This window comes from Muscardinus avellanarius (assembly GCF_963383645.1).
Source record: "Muscardinus avellanarius genome assembly, chromosome: 7".
Taxonomy (NCBI): Eukaryota; Metazoa; Chordata; class Mammalia; order Rodentia; family Gliridae; genus Muscardinus; species Muscardinus avellanarius.
This window is the reverse complement of record NC_137793.1, coordinates 106,415,402-106,439,467: the sequence shown is the minus strand read 5'-3', so window position 1 is coordinate 106,439,467 and position 24,066 is coordinate 106,415,402. Positions and strand designations below refer to the sequence as shown.

The 24,066-nt window shown below is 47.0% G+C and overlaps 1 protein-coding gene and 1 pseudogene across 2 annotated transcripts in view; both read left to right on the top strand.

The window, feature by feature from the left end:
* The first annotated feature begins 11,996 nt into the window (after nt 1–11,996).
* Nucleotides 11,997–12,843, top strand: LOC308265174 (ADP-ribosylation factor 4-like; annotated as a pseudogene). The gene is made up of 2 exons: nt 11,997–12,126; nt 12,256–12,843. The product of its transcript is annotated as an ADP-ribosylation factor 4-like (transcript).
* A 9,885-nt stretch (nt 12,844–22,728) lies between these two features.
* Nucleotides 22,729–24,066, top strand: part of KIAA1614 — a gene marked incomplete at both ends in the record, with an annotated part of 35,312 nt that continues 33,974 nt past the window's right edge. Inside the window, one exon of the mRNA XM_080698764.1 lies at nt 22,729–23,773. Within this exon, the coding sequence (XP_080554890.1) occupies nt 22,729–23,773 (1,045 nt within the window). The remainder of the gene's footprint in view (nt 23,774–24,066) is intronic.

The following is a 24,066-nucleotide window of genomic DNA, read 5'->3' as shown; positions in this document are numbered from 1 at the left end:
ATATCCAGCATCTCTGAACTTGTAGTGATCTGTATCTTTTTTTTTTTTTTTTTTTTTTTGTACTGGGATGGAACCCAGGGGCTTTCTACCTCTGGGCTATACTCCCAGACCTAATTTTTTAAATATTTTATTTGGAAGCAGGGTCTTACTAAGTTGCTGAGAGCCTCAGTAAGTAGCTGAGGCTGGCTTCAAACCTGCATGAACCTCCTGTCTCAGCCTCTCAAGTACTGGGATTACAGGTGTGCGCCACCAAGCCCGGCTTGATCTGTATGTTTTTAAGAATAATTTTTATGATATCTTTTTTGAAGGTTATGGGAATAATGACCAATTTTATGCTTTGTGGTTTGTTTCTTTTTCTAGTTTCCCACCATCTTCCTTAGGGTAATTGTGGAGTCCTCTTTTTTCGAAGATTAATGTGTGTTTATTGAGCCCCTTTCATGTGCTGGGCTTTGCTTTACTTCCTGCATTTAGTTGTTTCCACTATCATTGGTTTTATGGAGAAAAGAAAGGGAAGGTAATACAGCTGTTTGTAAACCACTTTTCTGAAGCCACTGACAAAAAAGACAGACTCTTATCATTATCCACACCCCAGAGTAGGCCAAGAATTCTGTCTCAAGTTAGAGATGGCTCTTCCCTGCTTCCTACACAGATATTAAAGCCTGTTCTGTCTTATTTGTCCTTCTACAAGTGGACAGTGGAGCGGAATGCCACCTGTGATTCTGCATGGCTTCACGCACACACACACCAAGTTGAACAGCTGTTCACATAGCTGAGAAAACTGGATGGCAGGATGGCAGGCCATAATGCCTGCTTTTTGTTTTTTTTTTGTTTTTTTGGGTTTTTTTGGTGGTACTGGGGTTCATAGAAACCCTTCTACCTCCGGGTACACTCCCAGACCTATTTTTGTTTTTGTTTTTATTTGGAAACAGGGTCTCTTAAGCCAGCGCAGCTAGCTTCGAACCTCCACAATCCTCCTGTCTCTGCCTCCCAAGCACGGGAACTACAAGCGTGCGCCACCACACCCGACTATAATGCCTGCTTTTAGTGTAACAAAATGGGTAAGGCAAGAAGGAAAGAGATGCCTGCTTTACTCTTTGTCCAACTTCAAGCAGCCTACAGAAAGTGATGCCTCCCATTTGGGGGAGCGAGAGGGGATTAAGCTCAGAACTTAGACCTGGAACCCAGGCCCAGGCCCATCGCTGTGAAGCCCAATGCTGGGCGGAGCCCCATGGCTTCTACCAGGCCAGTATCGCAGCCCAAGCCCCTGGAACCACGTCAAGCCAGGTGGTAATGGCCAGTGATGGCCTCCTCCATACCACCCTCTGACCCAGCAGGCAGAGCAGGGAGCAGGACTGTTCCTGCTGGGTGCCAGGCAGGAAAGCTAGCCCAGGGCTTTGTCTTGGTCTCCAGGGCCACCACTGTGAGAATCGGGCAAAAACCAAAGGCCCCGTACACGGGCCAGAGCCCACAGGAGGAGCCCCTAGACTTCCCAGGATCAGCAGAGACCTCTGCCCCAGCAGGACAGATGAGTTTGGCCTGCATCATTTTTAGAGCACCCCCACCCTCCTCCCAAGACTGCAGGCCCCTCAGGGACAACCTGGTAGCATCAGCCTCAGTGGCCAAGGGACTGTCTGGCGTCTGTCCCCCGACCTCAGACAACACAGCTGTCACAAGGCCAGTGCTCACACAGGGCTCTAGAACTGCCCTAGCACTGGAAAGAGACCTGAGCCCCAGTAGAACAGACTCGTTTTGGGACCTGCGTCACCACCAGCTGTGGAGTGGGCCTTGTTGTACCCCCAAAACTGCAGGTTTCTGTGGCTGTGAGACTCAGGTTTGACACACCTTAGCACTGGCCTAGGTAGCCGAGGGACTACCTTCACCAGTATTACCCCATCCTCGGCAGGAGAGAGTGGTGTAAGAACCCTTTTCCCCTCTGTAGGACAGGGTAGTGAGCATAAGACTGCCCTGGACTCAGTGCTGGGCTGATAAAACCCAATGCTGGAGAGACCCCAGCAGCCCCATCCCCAGGCCTACCTACAGACGAAACCTCAGGAACAGCCACAGCACCCGGGAAAGATGCGTACCCAGTCTGCTGAACTCATACTCCAGCTAGCCGTGACTAGGCAGCCCGTAGCAGTGTGGGCCTTGGTCCTACCATGGCCGTATGCTGGGGGTCTGTGGGCTTAGGTCTGACACAGCTGGTGGTATCTGTGGTTACAGTTGTGACCTAGGAATCAGACTGGTTCATCCATGTTGAGTCTTCCAGAGTCAGATAGAATCCTACAGTGTCTGACAACAGTTTGGTAACTGGGGCTGAGGTACTTTAACCTAACTTGGCCCCAGGGCAAGGCTGGAGGGGCAGACCACTCTTGTATGTACTCCCCTCGTTCTTTCTGAATAACACACCCATAATGTTATTTGGGACATACTTGAGTTTGGATTGTCCTTTAGTACTGAAACAGTAACAATACACCAACAGCCTACTTCTGACAAATCTGGACCTCAGAAGTGACTATAAGCTCAGAGGAAACAGGCAGCCATCTTCAAATTTCTGGAAAAATGGGCACAAACAAAGCTGGAATGGGAGACTCGAATAAGCACCTAATCTTGCAAAGCCCAGAGGATATTATATGCCAACACACATTAAAAGCCTACAGGAACCCATGACCTCACCTAATAATGTGCCAGATACTGACCAGAGAGTAATCAGTGTGGGAGAAATCTCAGAACTTAAAACACTGGTTTAAGAGAACTCAATGGACTTGAAGAAAACAAACATGTCAGTACGATAAGAGAGAAACTTAACAAAAAGATGGAAGCTGCCTTTAAAAAAATGAAAATTTTTAATGAAAAATATACTCGGCAAAATTTAAAATATGATAGGAAACATCAATAGTATGACATGAAACAAAGAGTGAAGTAAGGATTATTTGAAAATGTACATTTGAAAGAGAAAAATAACAATGAAGAAAACTTAGAGGAGCTTTGGGACAGTGTTATGAGAGCAGATACTCAGAGCATTTGGGCTCAGGGAGGACTTGCAAATCAATGGGGTAGCTCATTCAAAAAAATAACAGCAAACTGCCCAAACTTTGATAAGGACACAAACGTCCAGGTAAGGGAAGACCAGGGGTCACCAATCAAATGTAAACCAAATCTACCCCAAAACTTCAAGCTCTCAAAGGAGGATAGATGATTCTCAAGACTGCAAGAGAAAAGAACAAAATTATATGTAGAGGTGTCCCAATTTCCTGACAGCAGACTTCTCAGTAGAAACCTTTCAGGCCAAGAGAGTAAAATGAGATTTTCACGGTACTGAAGGAAAAACAAATCCTATCAACTAAGAATACCCAGAGAAGTTACCATTCATAAATGAGAGATGAAGACATTTCCAAACAAATAAAAAGCCAAGAGAATATATCGTCACTGGACCGTTCTATAAGAAATGATATAGGATGTTCTTCAAACTGAAAGAAAGAGATCTTAATTAATAGGAGAAAACATGGGAAAGTATTAAACTCACTAGTAAGAGGAACTATACAAATAAATTCAGAATGCCCTAATATTCTTAGCATGCTGTGTAACCCATTCATGGCATTCATGTCTTTTAGTATGAAGGCTAAAAACCAAAACAATTGAAAATAGTAGTAACTGCGATATTTCAAGATAGGCAATATAGAATGATGTAAAATGGGAGATCAAAAAATCAAAATGTAACTGGTGTGGTGCAGACCTGTAATCCCAATTACTTGGGAGTCTAAGACAGGTGGAAGCTTATTCAAAAAAATAACAGCAAACTGCCAAACTTTGATAAGGACACAAATATCCAGGTAAGGGGTATTTGGAGGATTGCAGAATCGAAGCCAGCCTCAGCAACTTAGCCCTTAGCAACCTGAGACCCTGTTTCAAAATAAAAATAAAAAATTAAAATGGGGGTATAGCTCAGAGGTAGAATGCCCCTGGATTCAATACCCTCTTCCTCAAAAAAATCAATGTGTAAGGAAGAATAAAGGGGATTTGAAATCAAAAGTAGTTAAAAAGAGACAAAGCCATTATTAACAATAAAGGGGTCAAGTCAAAATGAGAAAATAATTCTAAATACGCACCCAAATATATAAAGAGAGACTCCAATATAATAATAGTCGGAAGATTTTGACACTCCATTTTCACCAGTGGATAGATTATCGAGATAGAAAGTCAAAAAACTGAAGAGTTAAATTGCACCCTGGAGCCAGATGCACTAGACTATAGTACTGGAGTACTACAATCAAAATACTTGTGAGGCTGAGACAAGAGGATTGCAGTCTCAGTTCCAGCCCCAGCAACTTAGCAATGCCGTCCATGACTTAGCAAGGCCCTGCTTCAAATTTTAAACATAAAATAAGGCTGGGGGTGTAGCTCAGGGGTAGAATGCCCCTGGGTTCAATCCCTAGTACCACAAAAAAGTAAAAAATAAATTACACCCTAGACCAAATGAATCTAACACATTCACAGAACATTCCGTACAACTGCAGAGTACACATTTTTCTCATCAGTATATGGAACGTTCTCCAGGATATATTACATGATACACAAAAACAAGTTTCAGCAAATAATTATAAGTAAATCTATATTGAGCACCTTTTCCAACCAGAACGGAATAAAACAAATCAATAAAGACTTTGAAACTATACAAATACAAGGAAACTAATTTATTTTTTGAACAACTAAAAGATCAGAGAAGAAGTCAGGAAGGAAATTTAAAACTTTCTTGAAGCAAGTAAAAATGGATATACAACACACCCAAGAGGGAAGTTTATAGCAAACAAGGCCCACCAAAAAAGTCGAAGGAGCTCAAATAAACAACCTATCACCACGTCCCAAAGAACTAGGAAAACAAGAGCAAACCAAACTCAAAACCAGAAGGAAAGAAAGAACAAAAATCAGGGCAGATTTTGTGCCAATACTAACTAACCCTACTGCTATTACCAAAGCTCTGTGACGTAATTTGAACTCAGGAATTGTGATGCCTCCTACGTGGTTCTTGTTGCTGAGAACTGCTTTGGCTACTCTGGGTCTTTTGTTTCTCTATATGTAACTGACGATGATTTTTCTAGGTCTGTGAAGAATGCATTAGTATTTTGATAGGGACTGCAGTGACTGTAGATCACTTTTGGTAGGATGGCCATTTTGATCATATTTATTCTGCCTATCCAAGAGCATGAGAGACTTTTCCATCTTCTAAGATCTTCAATTTCTTTCTTAAGTGTTATATACTTTTCACTGTAGAGGTCTCTTACCTTCCTGGTTAGATTTATTCCTAGGTATTTTATTGGTTTTAAGTTCATTGTAAATAGAATTTTCTGGTTTTCTTTTTCCATGGATTCATGGTTGGCATACAGAAAAGCTACTGATATTTTTAGATTGATTTTTGTATCCTGCTACTTGGCTGAATTTTTTAATCAGCTCTAGAAGTCTTTTGGGGTTTTTTTGGGGGGTCTTCTAAATATAGGATCACAAACCATGTGTGATGGCACACATCTGTAATCCCAATATGTGGGAGGGTGAGATAGAACTGCAGGTTCGCAGCCAGCCTCAGCCACTTAGGTTCTCCACAACTGAGTGAGAACCTGTTTCAAAATGAAAATTAAAATAAAGCTGGGGGTATAGTTCAGAAGTAAAAAGCCCCTGGGTTCAATCTCTGGCACCAAAATTAAATAAATAGATAGATATAGGATCACGTCATCTGCAAATAGAGATAATTTCAGTTCTTATTTGAATTACTTTAATATCTTTTTCCTGTCTAATTGCTCTGGTAAGAGTCTCAAGGTGTATATTGAAAAGGAATGGTGATACATAGACCAACTGAGTAGAATAGGAGATAAAGAAACAAATCCACACACTTAGAGCCAATTGATTTTTAACAAAGGCACCAAACAAATACATTAGAGAAAAGACAGCCTTTTCAACAAATGGTGTTGGGAAAACTGGTGTCCATTTGTAGAAAAATGGAATTAAATCCTTACCTCTCACCCTGCACAGGAGTCAACTCAAGATGGAGCAACGACCTGGAAACTAGACCAAAGACTTTGAAGCTACTAGAGGAGGGTACAGGTCCAACACTCCAACATGTAGGCACAGGTAGAAATTTCCTCAGCAAGACTCCCAAAGCTCAGGAAATTGAAACAAGAATTAACAATTGGGATGGAATTAAACTCAAAAGTTTCTGCTCGTCAAAGGAAACCATCAAAAGTCTAAAGAGGCTACAAAATGGGAGAATATATTTGCCAGCTATCCATCTAATAAAGGACAAATATCTAGGATATACAAAGAACTTAAAAGACTACACTAAAAAAAAACTGATCAAGAATTGGGCAACTGAACTAAAAAGACACTTCACAAAAGTGGAGATACAAATGGCAAATAAATATATGAAAAAATATTCAATAACATTAACAGCCAGGGAGATACAAATCAAAGCTACACTAACATTTTATCTACCCCATTCAAAATTACAATCATCAAGAAGACAAGAAACAGATGCTGGCAAGGATGTGGGGCAACTGGAACTCTTCTACACTGCTGTTGGATTGCAAATTAGTTCAGCCTCTATGGAGGTCAGTGTGGAGATTCCTCAGAAAATTGGGAATTTGGGAATGATCCAGTTATATCACTCCTGGGTGTCTTTCCAAAGGTACTGAAATCAGAGAATTATAGTAATAGATGCATTTCCATGTTTATAGCAGCACAATTCACAATAGTCAAATTATGGAACCAGCCTAAGTGTCCATCAACAGATGAACAGATTACAAAATTATGAGAGATACACACAATGGAATTCTACTCAGTAATAAAAAAGAACAAAACTGTCATCTTTAGGAAAATGGATGGACCTGGAGAACATTATGTTAAGTGAGGTCAGCCAGTCACAGGAAGTGAAGGGTCATATGTTTTCTCTAATATGGAGAAGTTAGGGAGTAATCAGGATACCAGAGGGACTTTAGATATTGAAGAAAAACAATGGAACCAGGAAGATGGTCTGGGGAAAGGGGAGGAGGTAGAGGGATAATCAATAAGAAAATTACTTCCATCAACATCCTGTACATATGTGAGAATACCAGTGTTAACCACAATACCCTATATGAGGAAAACGAGGAGTGGGCGGGAGCCACAGGAAAGCCCACCAAGTGCTGTGTGCATGTATGTCACTACCACTTTTATAACCAGCAGTGTACAAAAAGAACAAAAATAAATGAAATGGAGACTAAAGAAAATACAAAAGATCAGTGGGACAAAGTTGGTTCTTTTAAAAGAAAGACTCAAGAGATGAAAAAGGAGGCATTACGACTGACACCACAGAAATGTAAAAAAATCATCAGAGAGTATCATGAAAAACTCTATGCCAATAAATTTGATAACCTAGAAGAAATGGACAAATTTCTAAATACATATACCTTACCGATACTGAGTCATGGAAAAACAGAAAACCTGAACAGAGCAATCAATGATAAGTAATAAGATTGAATCAGTAATAAAGTCCTTTGTCAGAACTGGAAAATATGACACTAAGTGAGAAGAGTCAGTCACAAGAAGTGAAAGGGCAGATGTTCTTCCTCATGTGGAAGCCAGGGAGAAATTAGGAGGAGAAACCTTAGCGGTTTCTTACTGAAGGAGGGGACCTCACTGAGGGAGATGGGGTGGTGGGGAGGAAGACTTGAATCGAAGCACTTCAATTGACATGATGTACACACACAAACGTATCATGGGAAAATGAGGAGAGGGAGTGGGGAAGGAACTGAGGAAGGGCAAAATGAGCACTGTGTATATCTATGCCTCTATCACCCTCAACACTATATATATATTTTTTTTCATCAAAGAAAAGCCCAGGACCATAAACTCTATCAAATATTTAAAGAAAACCCCTAAGACTCCTTAAATTAGAAATAGAAGAGGAAGGAATTCTTCCATATGCATTCTATGAAGCCAGCATTACCCTGATACCAGAACCAGATGGTTCAATAACAACAACAAAGAAAGCAGCAGACCAGTATTCTTTGTGCTGGTGATGGGGAGGGCTTACTGGGATTTATTTGTTTATTTTTTTGTGGTACAAGGGGTGGAACTCAGGGCACACTGGCCTCAAACCTGAGGTCTTCTGACTCAACCTCCTCAACCTTACAGTCATGCACCACTGTGCCCAGCTTGCAGACCAATAGTATTGATGAATATATGTGAAAAAATCTTAACAAAACATTAGCAAACTCAAATCCATCAGCACATTAAAAAGATTATTCCCCATAATCAAGTGGAATTCATTGCAGGGATATGAGGATGATTCAATATGTGCAAATCAATAAACATGATACACCAGTGACATGGTCTTATATATAGAAAACCCTTAAAACTCCAGCAACAGAAACCAGGCATCTCAACAGATGCAGAAAAGGCATTTGATAAAACTCAGCATCGCTTCATGATAGAAACATGAAGAAATTTGGTATAGAAGAAACATACCTCAACATAAAAGACTTTTTCTAGGGGGCAGGAGGTAATTAGGGACTGAACCCAGAGGTGTTCTATCTCTGAGCTAGACCTCCTCCCTGCCCGACTTTTTTTTTCCTCTTTTTTTTGTGGTACTGGGGTTTCTGGAAGCCCTTCTACCTCCAGGCTACACTCCCAGACCTATTTTATGGAAACAGGGTCTCTTAAGCCAGGGTGGCTGGCATCGAACCTGCACGATCCTCCTGTCTCCACCTCCCAAGCGTGGGAATTACAAGCGTGCGCCACCACGCTCAGCGCTTTTTTTTTTTTTTAAAAAAAAACAGGGTCTTTGGGTCTCTGTTGCTGAGACTGGTCTTGATCCTTCAATTCTCTCATCTCAGCCTCCCAAATACTGGGATTATGGGCTGCTCCGCCATGCCCAGCTCAAAGGCATTTTTATTATAAACCAACAGGTTAACATTATACTGAATGGGGAAAAGCTGAAAGCTCTAAGATCTAGAACAAAACAAGTTACCTATTTTCAACATTGGGAAAGCAATCCTGATTACAATAGCAAAGGTACCTAGGAATAAATTTAATCAAAGAGGTGAAAAATCTCTACAATGAGCCAGATGTAGTGATGCCTATAATTCTAGTACTTAGGAGGCTAAGAGGATTGCAGGTTCAAGACCAGCCTTAGCAACATAGACTCTGAGCAACCTACTAAGACCCTTTTACGAAAACAAAAACAAAAAACGCTGAGGGTATAGTTTACAGTTTGAATGCCTCTGAGTTCAGACCCCAGTATCACCAAAAAGAAACACAAACAAAACTCTACAATGAAAATTATTTTAAAAAATGATGAAAAAGAACATAAAAAATAAAAAGATATCCCATGTTCATGGACTGGAAGAATCAATATTGTTAACAATATCCACACTGCCCAATGTGATTCACAAATTCAGCACAATCCCTGTCAAAATACCACTAACATTTTTCACAGAATGAGAAAAACTAATTCTAAAATTTATATGGAACCATGAAAAAACCCAAATAGCCAGTCATCTTGACTAACAAGAAGAAAGCAGAAGGTATGCTATCTACCTTCAAAACATATTGCAGAACAGCAGTAATCAAAACAGCATGTATAAAAATAGATACGTAGACCAATAGAACAGAATAGAGAGCCTAGAATTAAACCCTTGCACATAGAGCTAACTGATTTTCAACAACAGTGCTAACAATACACATTGCAGAAGAGTGTTTTCAATAAATGGTTCTAGGAAAGTTGTATATCCATACATGGAGGAAAGAAGTTAGATTTCTATCTCTCACCAGCTACAAAAATCAACTCTGTAAGACCTGAAATTAAGAGAGTATGAGAAGAAAATGGGAAATGCTTTGACATTGGAATAGAAAAGGAATATATATATATATATATATATATATATATATATATATCCCTATTAGTACAGGAAACAAAAGCAAAAGCAGACAAATGGGACTACATCCAACTAGAAAGCTTTCTCAAAGCAAACACTCAGCAAAGTGCAAGGGCAGCCTATACACTGGGAGAAAAGATTTGCAAACTATACATTTAACAAGGGGTTGATATCCAGAATATATGAGAAACTAAATAAACTCAAGAGCAAAAATAAGAAAAAACCTGATTTAAATGGGCATGGTGGTGCATGCTTGTAATCCCAGTACTTAAGGATCACAGGTTCCAGGCCAGCTTCAGCAATGTAGGGAGACTCCCAGCAACCTAGCAAGACCGTTTAAAAAAAAAAAAAAACTTTTTAAAAAAAGGACTAGGTTGTCGGGCATGGTGGCGCACGCTTGTAATCCCACACTTGGGAGGCAGAGACAGGAGGATCTCGCAGGTTCGAAGCCAGCCTCGCTGGCTTAAGAGACCCTGTTTACAAATAAAAATATAAAATAGGTCTGGGAGTGTAGCCCGGAGGTAGAAGGGTTTCCAGGAACCCCAGTACCACCAAAAAATAAAAAATAAAAAAAAGGACTAGGGTTATAACTAGGAGGTAAAAATACTCCTTGGTTCAGTTCCCAGTGCAGAAAAGAAAAAACAAAAACAAACAAACAAACAAACAAACAAAAACCAAGAGTGGAGGGCAGTAGAACCTGGTATGGTGGGACGCCTATAATCCCAATATTGGAGAGACGGAGACAGAAAGATCACAGCAGGTTCGCGGCCAGCCTCAGCAGCTTAGTGAGAGCCTTCAGGATTCAGCCCTGCCCGCCAGCCTCATCTTATCTGCCCTCAGAATGGAACCTGCAGAAAGGTATATCCCCTGCCTCCGTGCATGAGGCTGACTCTTCAGAGAATTCTCCCTCCTTCTCGCCTGTCAGCCAGTGCCAGCTAACTCTCACTACCACACTCCTTATCTCTACTGTGCCTGGCCACTCCTTAGTCTCTATTTTCCTCTATTCTGGACTGTTCTTTCGGACAAGAATGCTGTGTGTGTGTGTGTGTGTTACTGGAGATTGAGATTGAACCCAGGAGCAGCTTACCTCTGACCTACACCCTCAGGTGTATTTTATTTTTTATTTTGCAACAGAGTCCCACAAAGTTGCTGAGAGCCTCGCTAAGTTGCTGCGGCTGGCTTTGAACCCATAACCCTCCTGTCTCAATCTCCCAAGTACTGGGATTACAGGCGTACGCTACCCTGCCTGGCAGGACGCTGCTTTTCTGTCCTTGGTTTCCAGCCATTATACTGGCAGATGCTAGTGGATATGAGTGAGACGATGAGTTGGGTAAATGTGTCAGAAGATGGTTTTGTATGTGAATGTTAATGGCAGTTTTATTTCTAAAAGCCCCAGATTGGAAACAACACAAGGTCCATCAACAGGTGAATAGAAATAAACAGGTATGCTGGCTCTGTCTGCTGGACAGAATGCCACAGATTTCCGCCTTAAACAAGAGTCATCCGTGTTCTCCTCGTCCTAGAGGCTGTAGTCTGAGATCAAGGCAGTGGCAGGTCCGGTGGCTCTGGAGGCCTCTCCCCGTGGCTTGCAGAGGGCCACCTCACTGCGTCCTGTTGGGGCTTTTCTCTGTGCATGTGTCAAAGGATAATTAAAAAAAAAAAAAAAAAAAAAAGAGGCCATAGCCGGGCGTGGTGGCGCACGCTTGTAATGCCCGCGCTTGGGAGGCAGAAACAGGAGGATCGCGCAGGTTCGAAGTCAGCTGTGCTGGCTTAAGAGATCCTGTTTCAAAAAAAAAAAAAGTATAAAATAGGTCTGGGAGTGTAGCCCGGAGGCAGAAGGGTTTCCAGGAACCCCAGTACCACCAAAAAAAAAAAAAAAAAAAAAAAAAAAGAGAGAGAGAGGCCGAAATGATGATTCTCGTATAATTATAAAACGAACACACATCAGAGATTTTATATAAGTCATTAATGAATAAGAGATCATTAAATGTTATCATGTATCCCAAAGAGGATCCAAAGTGAAGACAGACATACCGACATCGGAAATACTGAGAAGAAGGTACATGTAAAACTGGCAAAAACAGACCAGTATTCATGAGGCAGTTCCAAAACCACAATTTGTATTTCCATGGACAAAAATCATTTGTAAGGAGGGGGGCGGCGGTGTCGCGATCTGTCCGCGTTGGAGGGGCTGGGCCGCGGCTGTCCGGAGCCCTGGCACCCCGTAAGTCCTCTCCCGCTAGGCCCAGCCCTGGAGCTTCGCCCACCCCCGACCCGCGAGCCCTCCCTGCCACCTTTTCTGCCTCTGTTTTTGTTTTTGTTTTGTTTTTTTTCTCTCTTCCCTCCCGCCCAGTTTTCCCGGAGCGTGAAAGGAGAAAGCCCAGAGACGCCCTGACCGCTCTTTCTGCCCATCCGCAAGTGCCACCACCGCCATGGGCCTCGCCATCTCCTCTCATCTTGATGGTTGGACTGGATGCTGCTGGCAAGACGACCATTCTGTATAAACTGAAGCTGGGGGAGATAGTCACTACCATTCCTACCACTGCTTTTAATGCGGAAACAGTAGAATATAAGAACATTTGCTTCACAGTATGGGATGTTGGTGGTCAAGATAAAATTAGGCCTTTCTGGAGGCATTGCTTCCAGAATACCCATGGCCTTATTTTTGTGGTAGACAGCAATGATCGTGAGATAATTCAGGAAGGAGTGACTGTACTGCAGAAAATGCTTGAGGAAGACGAGCTGCAAGATGTGGTGCTGCTACTTTTTTACCAACAAACAGGATTTGCCAAACGCCATGGCCATCAGTGAGATGACAGACAAATTAGGTCTTCAGTCTCTTCGTAACAGAACCTGGTATGTCCGAGCCACTTGTACTACACAAGGAACTGGTCTGTATGAAGGACTTGACTGGCTGTCAAATGAGCTTTCAAAGCGTTAAATGAAACTGGAGATCTAACCAAGGACACGTTTGATAGAATTGGCCTAGGCTTATTACAACAAAGTTAGTTTGCATCTTGGTTATAAAACAGTATCTGGGACTGGTTTGGGGCAAAATATTACACCGTTTAAACTTATTTTGTTGCCAGTTATTGTTTACCAAGTGTAATGTTGCTATTTAGCAATATACTTGGTTTTTAAAGAAATTCTTAGGAAAAAGTATCCTCTTTTAATTTTACTTCCTTTAAGCCTAAATGCCTAGACAATGCTAATGTGACACCTCCAAATAAATGTTTCGAATGTTTTTTGAGCCCACAACAAATAATGTTCTAAAATTATCCCCTTGTGGCCAGCGAGGCCAGGATCGGGGCCTCCCATGAGGCAAGGCCGGTGCTGGAGCCAGCGAGGTCGGGATCAGAGTCCTCCGGGTGGCCAGGCCACTACAGGGGCCATCAAGAGTGGGATCGGAACTTGCAATGTGGCATGGACAGAGAAATAGCACAGAAAACAAAATCCAGATGCTTCCCCTAATTAGCAAGAACTAGGAGGAAAGGGGTAACAGGAGGAGGTCGAGTAGTAGAAAGGGCCCTGTCGAGAAGCAATTAAAGTGACCAATCAGAGAGGAGGGGGTGGGGGAGGATGGAATCTCTTTAAAACTCATGAGGTGTATAAACAATTATATAAAAAGTAATCACCAATTAAGCACGTGATCGAGGGAGGGGGAGGGAATGGGATGGGGATTGGATGAGGGCTTATTGGATGATATGTGCTTGTATATCCTCTCAAGTCTTGTATTCCAAAGTGATGTATGATTACAAAAAAAATAAAAAATAAAAAATAAAGTTATCCCCTTGCTACTTTACTTACACCTTTATCATTCCTGGACAGTCTGCTGAATTAAAAATGTAGCATTCCATTTGTATTTATTTCTATCCTTTGCCAAAAAGATTTTTTGATACTGCTTATACCAGCCAGGGAAATATTCCAGAACACTATTCCGCTTTCTTGCACTAAGGAACTTATTTTCCCCTCCACGGTTGACTTCTGGCTTTCGTCAGCCAGGCTTACCTCGGTGTGGTTTGGATTTGATAGCTAATTCTTTACTGATTTCAAAGACTTTGTGTTGAGATGGATTTTAATACTCAGCAGACTGTCTTCCTTCATACTGTTATCTTTTTTATGTTGCATGTTGCTTTGGGTATCAGTCTTTTTGCCCAGTATATCATAGTTTTTATTATTTATTGGTGAACATATCTTCATTGAGAGTTTTTTGAAAACTCATTAAACACAGTAAGTTTTCTTCATAACCCATTTGGAATTATTCTAATAAAATAATAAAATATCAAAAATATCATTTGTAGAACTCACATTTCCTAGTTTACAGGATTGTAAAATAGCTCAGATAACCTGGAAGGATATGTAAGACAGGAAGCTCGATAGTCTCTTCCATCCATTTTAAAGTCTCTCGCATTCTCCTATTTATTTATTTATTTATTTATTTATTTATTTATTTATTTATTTATTTATTTATTTTGGATGGCAGGTACTAGGGATTGAACCCAAGGAGTTCTACCTCCAAACTACACCCCCAGCCCTTTGTAAATTTTTTTTTTTTTTTTTTTTTTTTTTTTTGGTGGTACTGGGGTTCCTGGAAACCCTTCTACCTCCAGGCTACACTCCCAGATCTATTTTTGCATTTTTATTTGGAAACAGGGTCTCCTAAGCCAGCGCGCGCGGCTGGCTTTGAACCTGCGCGATCCTCCTGTCTCTGCCTCCCAAGAGCAAGGATTACAAGCGTGCGCCACCACGCCCGGCCTTTGTAAATTTTTTTAAAAATAGAATCTCCCTGAGTTACTGAGAGTCTCACTAACTTACTGAGACTGGCCTTGAACCTGTGGTCCTCCTATTTCAGCCTCTCAAGTAAGGGGATTACAGGTGGGCGCCACCACACCCGGCTCGTAAAGCATTCTTATTCATTTCCTTCCTTGGAAGTAACTATCCTGGAGTTGCACCATTTTGTAACTTGTTGGCTCTTACATTTTGGATTTGAGGAAGATATTTTTGTCATGTTAAGGAAGGCTTGTACTTCTGGGCACAAGGGTTGAATTTTGCCAAATACCTTTTTTAGCTTCTCTTGAAATATTCATAGTTTTATTGAACTATCACTGTGATTTTTATGCTGGTATAGTTTTTCATTGTCTCTCATATGGACTAAACCAATTCAGTACAGTACAGAACACTTTCCATCATTTCTCAAAATTAAAAAGTGTCATTTAAAAAAAATGACCTGGGTCTCAGACATCCGCCAAGATCTTTCTGCCTGAGTCTCTTCTCATTTGTGGATGAGAACACAGACCTGGCCAGGGCGGCAGTGGCTATCAGCACACAGGACAGGGTCAGACGCCGCTCCTCTTGTCGATGATGGCCTCGTCCTGAGCAGGCACGGCGGGGTGTTCAAATAGCTTCCGAATCCCAGTCCTTTCCCTGTGAGTAGAATTATGGAATGAAAAGCTGCTGTTGGGGTTCCGGCACAGGCCTGGCAGGGTCAGTGTTGGTGTAGGGTGAGCGGGCATCAAAGGTCCCTGTCCCAGCCCAGTGGGCTCCCTTCTGGCCGGCCGGGGGAGCAGAGTAAGCTGACCCCGACCAGGTAAGAAGCACGCCTCTGTTCTCCGGGGGTCTTCGATCCAGGCTAGTGGGGCATGGGAGAGCAGTGTGTGTGTGCGTGCATGCGTGTGTGTGTGTGTGTGTGTGTCTGTGTGCATGTGTGTGTGTACACGCATGCTTGCAGGCAGGGAGGAGGCACAAGAAAACACGGTGGCTCTGTCTGCCGGGCTGGTTGTCACGTTGCTGACCGCACACATGCTGATTTATCTCCAAGCCTGTGTTCGCATAATTCCCCCTCATTATCATTGTACCCCCTCTCCCATTTCTTCTGATCGCTATTTTACCTCCAAATCTCTCTTTCCTTCCCTCTCTCCCTTCCTTTCTTCTTTCCTTCCCTCTTTCCCTTCCTCCTTCCTTCCTTGGTACTAGAACTTGAACCTAAGGGTATTCTACCCAGGGGTATCTGAGATACCCCCCCAAGCCCTTTTTATTTTTTATTTTGAAACAAGGTCTTGCAAAGTTACCATGTGCTGGCCTCACACCTGCAATCCCGTCTCACACCCAAGCGCTGGGATCACAGGTATGCACCACCGTGCCTGGTTTTACATCCAGATTCCCGGGCTCGCTCAGAATTGGAGTGAAAGGGCCACACTGTGGTCAGTGCGTACGTGGGCGCTGGTCAGGAAGCCCGAGCAGTGGGGCAGGACTGCGGCCCTGGGTGGCTGAACCCCATCCTCGGGAAGTGGCCTGGCCCTCTTAGCAAGCAGAGGCCCCTCGACCCGGGCATCCTTCCCCAGCTGGATTCTTTACGTTCATTTCGTCATCTGTCATTTACTCAATACCTTCCATGTGGTGGGTACCAACGAGGGACCAGGGACACAGTAAGGATCTGACTCTGGGTACATCATACAAGAAGCCCTCTGGGTCGTGGGGACACAACTTCCAGGTGTGGACAGCTCCCTCTGAGTGATAAGCACCCCTAGGACGAGGGGAGGGTTGCTGCGGCGGGCTTTCCCGAGAGGGGACCCTGGAGCTGAGTGTAGAAGGGAGGTGTCAGAGGGGCTGGCCGGCCTGGGAGGGGACATGTCTCAACCCGCTTAGGCTATGATAACAGTACCTAGACTGAGCAACTTGAAGCAATAGTGTCTCACAGCGCTGGGGTGGGTAGGGCCAGCACGGCTGGCTTCTGGGGGCACATCCTGACTCACAGTGTACTCTCAGTGGTGGGGAGGGGTTGGCGGAGAGAGAAAGATCACTGGTGTCTTTTTTTTATATATATAAAGCTATCAATCCCAGCCAGGTACAGTGGCACTAACCTATAATCCCAGTACCTGGGAGGCTAAGACAGGAGAATCACAGCTTCAAGGCCAGCCTTAGCAACTTAGCAAGACCCTGTTTCAAAAAAAATAATAAATTTAAGTCTAGAAGTTTAGCTTGGGAGTATAATGATCCTGGGTTCAGGTCCCAGTACCAACTAAAATAAAGCCACAAATTCCAACACGTGCTATTTTCTTGGCCTAATCACCCCCAAGAACCCACCTCCTAATCCCATCACACTGGCGCTTACAGTCTAGACCGGTCTTGGTTTCTCTTGCTCCTCTGCTGGAAGGAAATGATGGGCCCTGGGTGAGGGCCTTGGGCTGTGAGTAACGCCCGCACAGCTGCTGTGATTGGTCGCCTCCTGGCACTCTGCTCAGTGTGCCTGGGGAAACCCAGGGGTCCAGGTGGACGAGTCCTTTACACTGCACAGCAGCGGCCTGGTGGAGATGCCCCTCCCGCGCCATCTCTATGCTCCCCTGGCCCCACCACGTGACCTCCAAGGACCACGGCTTCCATCCCTCGCCATCCCAGGTGAAACCTGACTTCCCCCTCAGGTGGTTCCTGGAGTCTGAGGGTTCAGAGCACCTCAGCCAGAGGGAGGAGGGAGGAGGCGGAGGCTGTGCTCTATCCTGGGCGAGTCAAGGAGGCTGCTGGGATGGGGGGTTCGCTTTGCTCAAATGAAGGCAGGGGCTACGTGATCACTATTTACCCTGTATTTGTTTTTCTCCTAGATTTCTAAAGATAATAAGGAAAAAGTTTGATTTAAAGAAAATAAGAGCCGGGCGTGGTGGCGCATGCTTGTAATCCCAGCATTCGGGAGGCTGAGACAGGAGGATGGCAGTTCGCAGCCAGCCTCAGCTACTTAGTGAGGCCCTTTGCAACTCAGTGAGACCCTGTTTCAAAATAAAGAATAAAAAATAGAGCTGGGGGTATGGCTTGGAGGTAGAATGCCTCTGGGTCCCATCCCCATCCAACTGCAAAAAGAGAAAGAAAGAAAGAGGAAAGAAAGAAATAGAGAGAGAGAGAGAGAGAGAGAGAGAGAGAGAGAGAGAGAGAGAACATGGTAGCCTCTCAGCTCAGACATGTGCTAGGCTCAAGGCAAAGGCTTGGTCTAGACCACCCTCCAGGGCTCCTGCTTTTCATGATGGAGTCCAAGCTCCTGGACCACCAGAAGCTCTCACCACCCCCCCGCCCCCCGGCCCTTCTCTGCACCTCGTCCTGCCCTTGCTTTTCCTGGTTTAAGGTATTTGCTCGTTTTGGTACTGGGGATGGAACACAGGGGCATTCTACCTCCTTGCTACACCCCCAGACCTTACTATTTTTTCTTTATTTTGAAACAGGATCTCACAAAGTTGCTGAGGCTGCCCTCAAACCTGTGTTCCTCCTGTCTCAGCCTCCCAAAGACTGGGATTACAGCCTAGCACCACCAGCCCTGGCTCCGGTTTAAATTTTACCAGGCCTGTCTCACCTCCATGCTAATCTCTTGGCCTGAGATGCCACCCCCCATCCTCCCCCATCTTCTCCTTCTGAGCCCCAGTTCTCCCTGACACCCCTTTCCTCCCAACACACGCACCTCAATCTAGGTGTCCTTGCCGGCAACCTGCGCCACCCTGTGCTGACCTGGGTGGCTGCACGGACACTGACAGTTTATGCCCCTGCCCCTGCCCTGTTCAGCTGACCGGAAGTTCCTCAAGGGCAGGGTCTCTGTGTTACATTTTGGCCCCGGTCCTGGCACACAATAGAAGTTCGACAAATATCTGCTGAGTCAAACAGGATCCAAAGAAAAAGAAGTGGCCTCTGACACGGGGATGCTAGGATAACAGCATCCTACAGAGCTGCTTAGTGATGTCTTTAGGACGGGTGGCTTTCATAGGCTCTGTATAGAAGGGATACCCTGACTCCTTGCAAAATAACAAACTTAATCAGTAAACTGAAGGTATGATTTGCATCCCAAAAGGTGCAGGAGGCAGGTTTCCTTTAAATATTAAACCTTGGCTGGAACTTTCAGAAGCCTGTCTTACAGATCATTAACTTCTGGGGAGGAGGATCATGGTGTGAGCAGGAGTCATGGTGAAATTAACTTTTGGAGTCTGAGTTCAGGGAGGCCTCTGTAAAACCTTGGTGCTGGGCAAAACTGGGTTCAGATTGGAGCTATACTAGCGACGTGGCTTTGGGCAGGCTCGGCTTCTCTGTACTACATTTCCTTATCCCTAAAGTGGGATGCACTATTTTATTTTGAAGGGTTTTTTTCTTGTAAAAATTTAAAAGATTCTCCTCGAGGTGCCCTTGTTGTCAGGTTTATAGGGGGTGCACAGGATTTTGCCATGGAGAGCATTAATAAGGAAGACAGAAAGGATCCAGGAAGGAAGGGCCAGGGTGCTTGTTGCACACGTGTTGAGTCTCACAGCACTTTATGGGTTTTGACAAATTCTAACTTTTTTCAACGGACTCTTGGGTAACGCGCACCCAGATGCTGGCTGGATCGCTGCAGTGTCGGCCTCCTCCGAGACCTGCCCCCGGCTAGCCCGTGCCCTGGCACACTTGCCTGGACTCGGTTGGCTCGTCTGTAGAAAGGAGACCACAGTGCCCATCTCTCCAGGTTGCAAGGAGATGACGGTTGTGAAGTGCTTGGCCTGCAGCTGGCGCGCGCACCCACCCTCCGGGGAGGCGCCCTTGCCGCATCGGATACAATCCGCACTGATAACTGGCAGCACCTGCCCTGCTTCGGGATCTGCTTGCTCTGGGAACATGGAAGAGGGGGCCCTGGACCCTGGGGACCACCTGTCACCAGAGCTATGTGACCTGGGTCTGCATCCTTACACCTGTAGTAAGAGTGTTTGTCCTGAATAATCTTCCTAAAGTAGCCCCAGGCCGCTACCCCTGTCCCAGCACTTGGCACAATGTGTGGCCCTTCTAGATGGTGACCTGGTGTCCAAGTTCAAGTATCCCAGGCCCGCATAAAGCTGATTGGCTGAAGAAAAGATGATCAAGATTTTTTTTTTCCTTTGGTGGTACCTGGGGGTGGAACCCAGGGGCTTTTCTACCTCCGAGCTATACTCCCAGACCTATTTTATACTTTATTTGGAAACAGGGTCTCACTAAGTTGCTGAAAGCCTCACTAAGTAGCTGAGGCTGGCTTCGAACCTGCGCAATCCTCCTATCTCAGCCTCCCAAACCCTGGGATTACAAATGTGCGCCACCACGCCTGGCGATGATCAAGATTTTTTGGTCTCTTTTTTGTAGAGATTTCTGGAATCTTCTGGATCCTTTTTTTTTTTTTTTTTTTTTCCGGTACTGGGGATTGAACCCAGAGGCATTCTAATACCTCCGAGCTACACCTTCAGCCCTATTTTTTATTCTTTATATTTATTTTATTTTATTTTTTGCAGTACTGGGGTTTGAACCCAGAGGCATTCTACCTTGGACCTCTACCCCCAGCCCTATTTTTTAATCTTTATTTTGAAACAGGGTCTCAAACAGGAATTTCAAGGGCCTCACTAAGTAGCTGAAGCTGTTAGCGAACCCAGACCCTCCTGTCTCAGTCTCCAAATGCTGGGATTGCAAGTTTGCACCACCACGCCCCGCTTATTCTTTATCTTAAAAAAGGGCCTCACTGAGTTGCAAAGGGCCTCACTAAGTAGCTGAGGCTGGCCACGAACCTGCGATCCTCCTGTCTCAGCCTCCCAAGTACTAGGATTGAGGTTGCGCCACCAGGCCCGGCTGGGTCTTTTCTAAAAAGACTGTCTTTTATACCTGTCTTTTCTAAAAAAAAAAAAATATATATATATATAGGTTTCACAATAGATGGCACTTGGTCACCTCCGTCTAGGTGGAAGGAGAAAGGGCTCCGTGAGTTCGGGCCCCAGCCGCAGGTAAAGTCCTTCGCTGCTTCTTCCCAGGTCCGCACAGAGCGACGAGGTCTGCTGCGACGTCCCAGGACCCCGAGGTCCCTCCCGGGCGGGGCGGCGGGCCAGCAGGCCCCCGGCTCTCGGCTCGGCAGAGGGCGGGGCCCGCGTCCACTGTGGGCTGCCTCTGCAGACCTCCAGGTCAGGTGCCGAAGACCTGGGTCCGGGAGGAAAGGCCCCCAGAGGCCACCTCTGAAAAAGTGTAAACAAAGGGCACCCTCCTCCCGCCCCAGCCCGCCGGGTGTAGGGTTACCGCGAGCCCCCGGGGCGCTCGGCCGGGGAGGGCTCGGCCTGCCCCCCACCCCGCCGCAGCTCGGCGGCCCCGGTTCTCCGCGCCCCATCGACGTCCCGACGGGCGGGAGGCTGGGCGTGGGAGGCCGAGGCCCGGGCCTCCAGCCCCTCCCCGGCCCTCCCCGGCCCTCCTCCCCGGCGCTCCGCGCTCCCCTCCAGGCCCGCGCCCGCCGCCCTCGGCTCGCAGGCTGCCGCGGGCCCCGCAGGCCGGGGAGGCCGGCCTCGTCCCGGCCCCGGGCGGACGCGCGAGGCCTGCGGGCCGCCGGGCCCGGGGCTGGAAGCCCTCCCTCCCCAGCGCCTTCGCGGGCCGCGGGAGGGGCCGCGGGAGGGCCGCCCTCCGAGGGATGGAGGGGCCGCAGGCGGCGGCCAGGTCTGCGGGCGGCAGCCCCGGGTGAGTGTGGACCCAGCGGGTGGCGGGCGCGGGGCGGCCCGGGGTCCGGGAGGCCCAACCTTCGCGCCATCTTCATCTCGGCTTTTCCGAGCTAGGGCAAATACAGTGCTTGGGTCGTAGAACCAGAGGGCTCGGCCCGAGCAGAGCCATCTTTCCGGAAGGCCGCCCGGAGCCCGCCAGGGGGGGAGGTCGCACCCTGTAAGGTGTCAGGACCCGGTGACCCGGGACGTTGTTCCGGAGTTTACCCGGCCAACAGTTCTCTTCATTGAATTGGAACTGCCCACACTGCGTTCGAACCCCCTGTCTCCTGGGTTGGGTCTTAGCGGAGAGAAAGAGGGCTGGCTGCAAAGAGAAGCCTGGCACACTCTAGATTAACCCGGAAAGCGAATATTTCCTCCCCAAAGATCGTCCTTAAACTCCACTGGCCTGAAACAGATGTGACATTTTGCATTATACGTGTATTTCTGTTCCTGAAACGTTGTGTATATGTTGAATTATCATAAACAGCTCTAGAGGGACTGGGCACCTAAGAGCATTACACGGCGCATTCCTAGTCCATGTGCAAAGGGGATCATTAATTCCCAATCTGTGAACTTGTACATGACGCTGACTCTACCTGGGACACACCTAGGTGTATGGTGTTGAGTGGCGGCTTCTCAGATGGCACAGTAAATGTTAAGACACCGGGGCATGTGTGGATCCAGGCAGCAACTTGGATAAACCCGGTGCTGGGTTTCCTTCTTCCTGAAGCTGTCAACACGAGCCATGCCAGCGAGTCGTTAGCCTCCCCTCGTCTCTCTGCAGAATGAGGGCCGTGGGGTTAAGTGAGCGCTAAGTGTTTTGGAAGAGCCCTGGGGTTGGGAATGAGACACTCTTGACCCCACATTGGGCCCCTGAGGACCTGTGCAATGTACACTGTGGCTCAGCCTCTCCACCGCGCAGTGAGGAGACGGAAGCCATTCTGGCTGAGTACTGTCTGGAGGGTGTGTAGAAAGGCCCAGCCTGGCATGGAGCAGAGGCCTGCTGGGAGGCAGTGTCTGCTCAGGGTCTCCTTTGAGCAGAGCCCTGGGGCAGGGAGGAGGCCGGGAGGCAGCACCTTCCACTGGGAGAGGCCGTCCTGCCCGCCACTCCCCGGGTCCCTCATCCGCAAGGAGGAGCAGGTTGCCGTTAGCAGACATTGGTTCCATCTGCGGAATTCACCCTTAAGCAAAGCAAGGGCCCGGGGCTGGGGGCACCCTCTGGTTCTCCCCCCGGCCACATTGGCATAGGATTGTGGGAAGCTTCGTGTTGTTCAGCTATGAAACGGGGATAGGAAAACAAGAACGCTGCTCAGACTGGGAGAAGAAAGAATCCAGTAACTCATCTGTACCATATCATGATTTGTACTTTGCAAAATGCCTTCGCCCCAGCTGTGGCTGCAGTTATCCTCACGGGGCGGTCTGGGCAGCAGCAGGTCGCTGGCGCCATCGGGCACTGGTGTCAGGCTCTCTGTGCTTTCTCCTCCAGAGAGTCCAAGCCGGGGAGCAGAGCAACCAGCCCCGTGCAGGTGGCCTCAGCTATGCCGAACGGTGGTCCTGAGCCAAGACGGGACAGTGGGCCTCCCCAGAGACCCGGGCCCCGCCCTGGGGAGGACAGAGCACCGGAGCTGGTGGCGCCCAGGCCCCCCAGGTCACGGGAGGCGCAGCTCCAAGGCCCCTCTGTGCTGGAGTGCAAAGTGAAGGCTTTGAAGGAGATGACCGCAGGTAAACAGAGGGCCCACGGGCAGCCATCCTCCAAGAAGCCCAGATGCAGGCGCGCCAAGGCCGGGGGAGCCCCTGCTCCTGCCGAGGACCCTGCCCTGTCCCAGGCAGGGGAGCCCCCCCCTGCTCAGAAGCCGACCAACAGGCTGCGGGACACTGGTCTCAGTGAGAAGGAACGTGGCGGGGATGGGAGCCCCAGGCCGCCTGCCCCGGGGCTTGCGTGCTGTCCCGGGCAGAACCCGTGGCCCCCAGAGGCAGCATGGGAGGTGCCTGACTACGAGAGGGCTCTGCTGCCAGCACCTGGCTCTTTGCAAGCGAGCCCCACCCACAGGTGGACTCCAGGTGGGCCAGGGACACCCTGTCCTTGTAATGTTACCGACATGCCAAGCCAGAAGAAAGGCAGGCCACACTCCCTTCAAGACGGTCTGGCCACAGCGGGAGTCTTGGGCAGCGCCTCTCTGGCCTCCGAGGGGGACTTCGTCCCCGGGACAGCCCTGCTGGGGGGGCTCTGGAGAGCTGGAGAGCTGGGGGCTCCGGGCGCCGCGGGTACCGCCTTGTCCCTGTCTGACCGTGTGGAGAGGAACCGCCTGCTGCTGCAGGAGATGCTCAGGGGTCCGGGACAGAGCTCCCCCAAGGCAGGAAGCCCAGCGTGGACTCCACCCTGGGACAAAGGTGCTGCAGGTGAGCTCACTCTCCGCCTGGGTGGGACGGCAACGGGAGCTCAGGGCGGGAGCAGAAGGAGGGAAGGAAGGAGGGTTCGGCCATCTGTAACCAAAACCACCAGTGTCTTTTGTATTTTTTTCTTGTGGTACTGGGGATTGAACCCAGGGGCGTTCTACCTCTAAGGTACACTCCAGCCCTATTTTATTTTTTAGTTTAAAATGGGATCTAACTAAACTGCTGAGGGCCTAAGTTGCTAAGGCTAGTTGGAGGCCTGCGATCCTCCTGTCTCGGCCTCCCAAGTCCTGGGATTA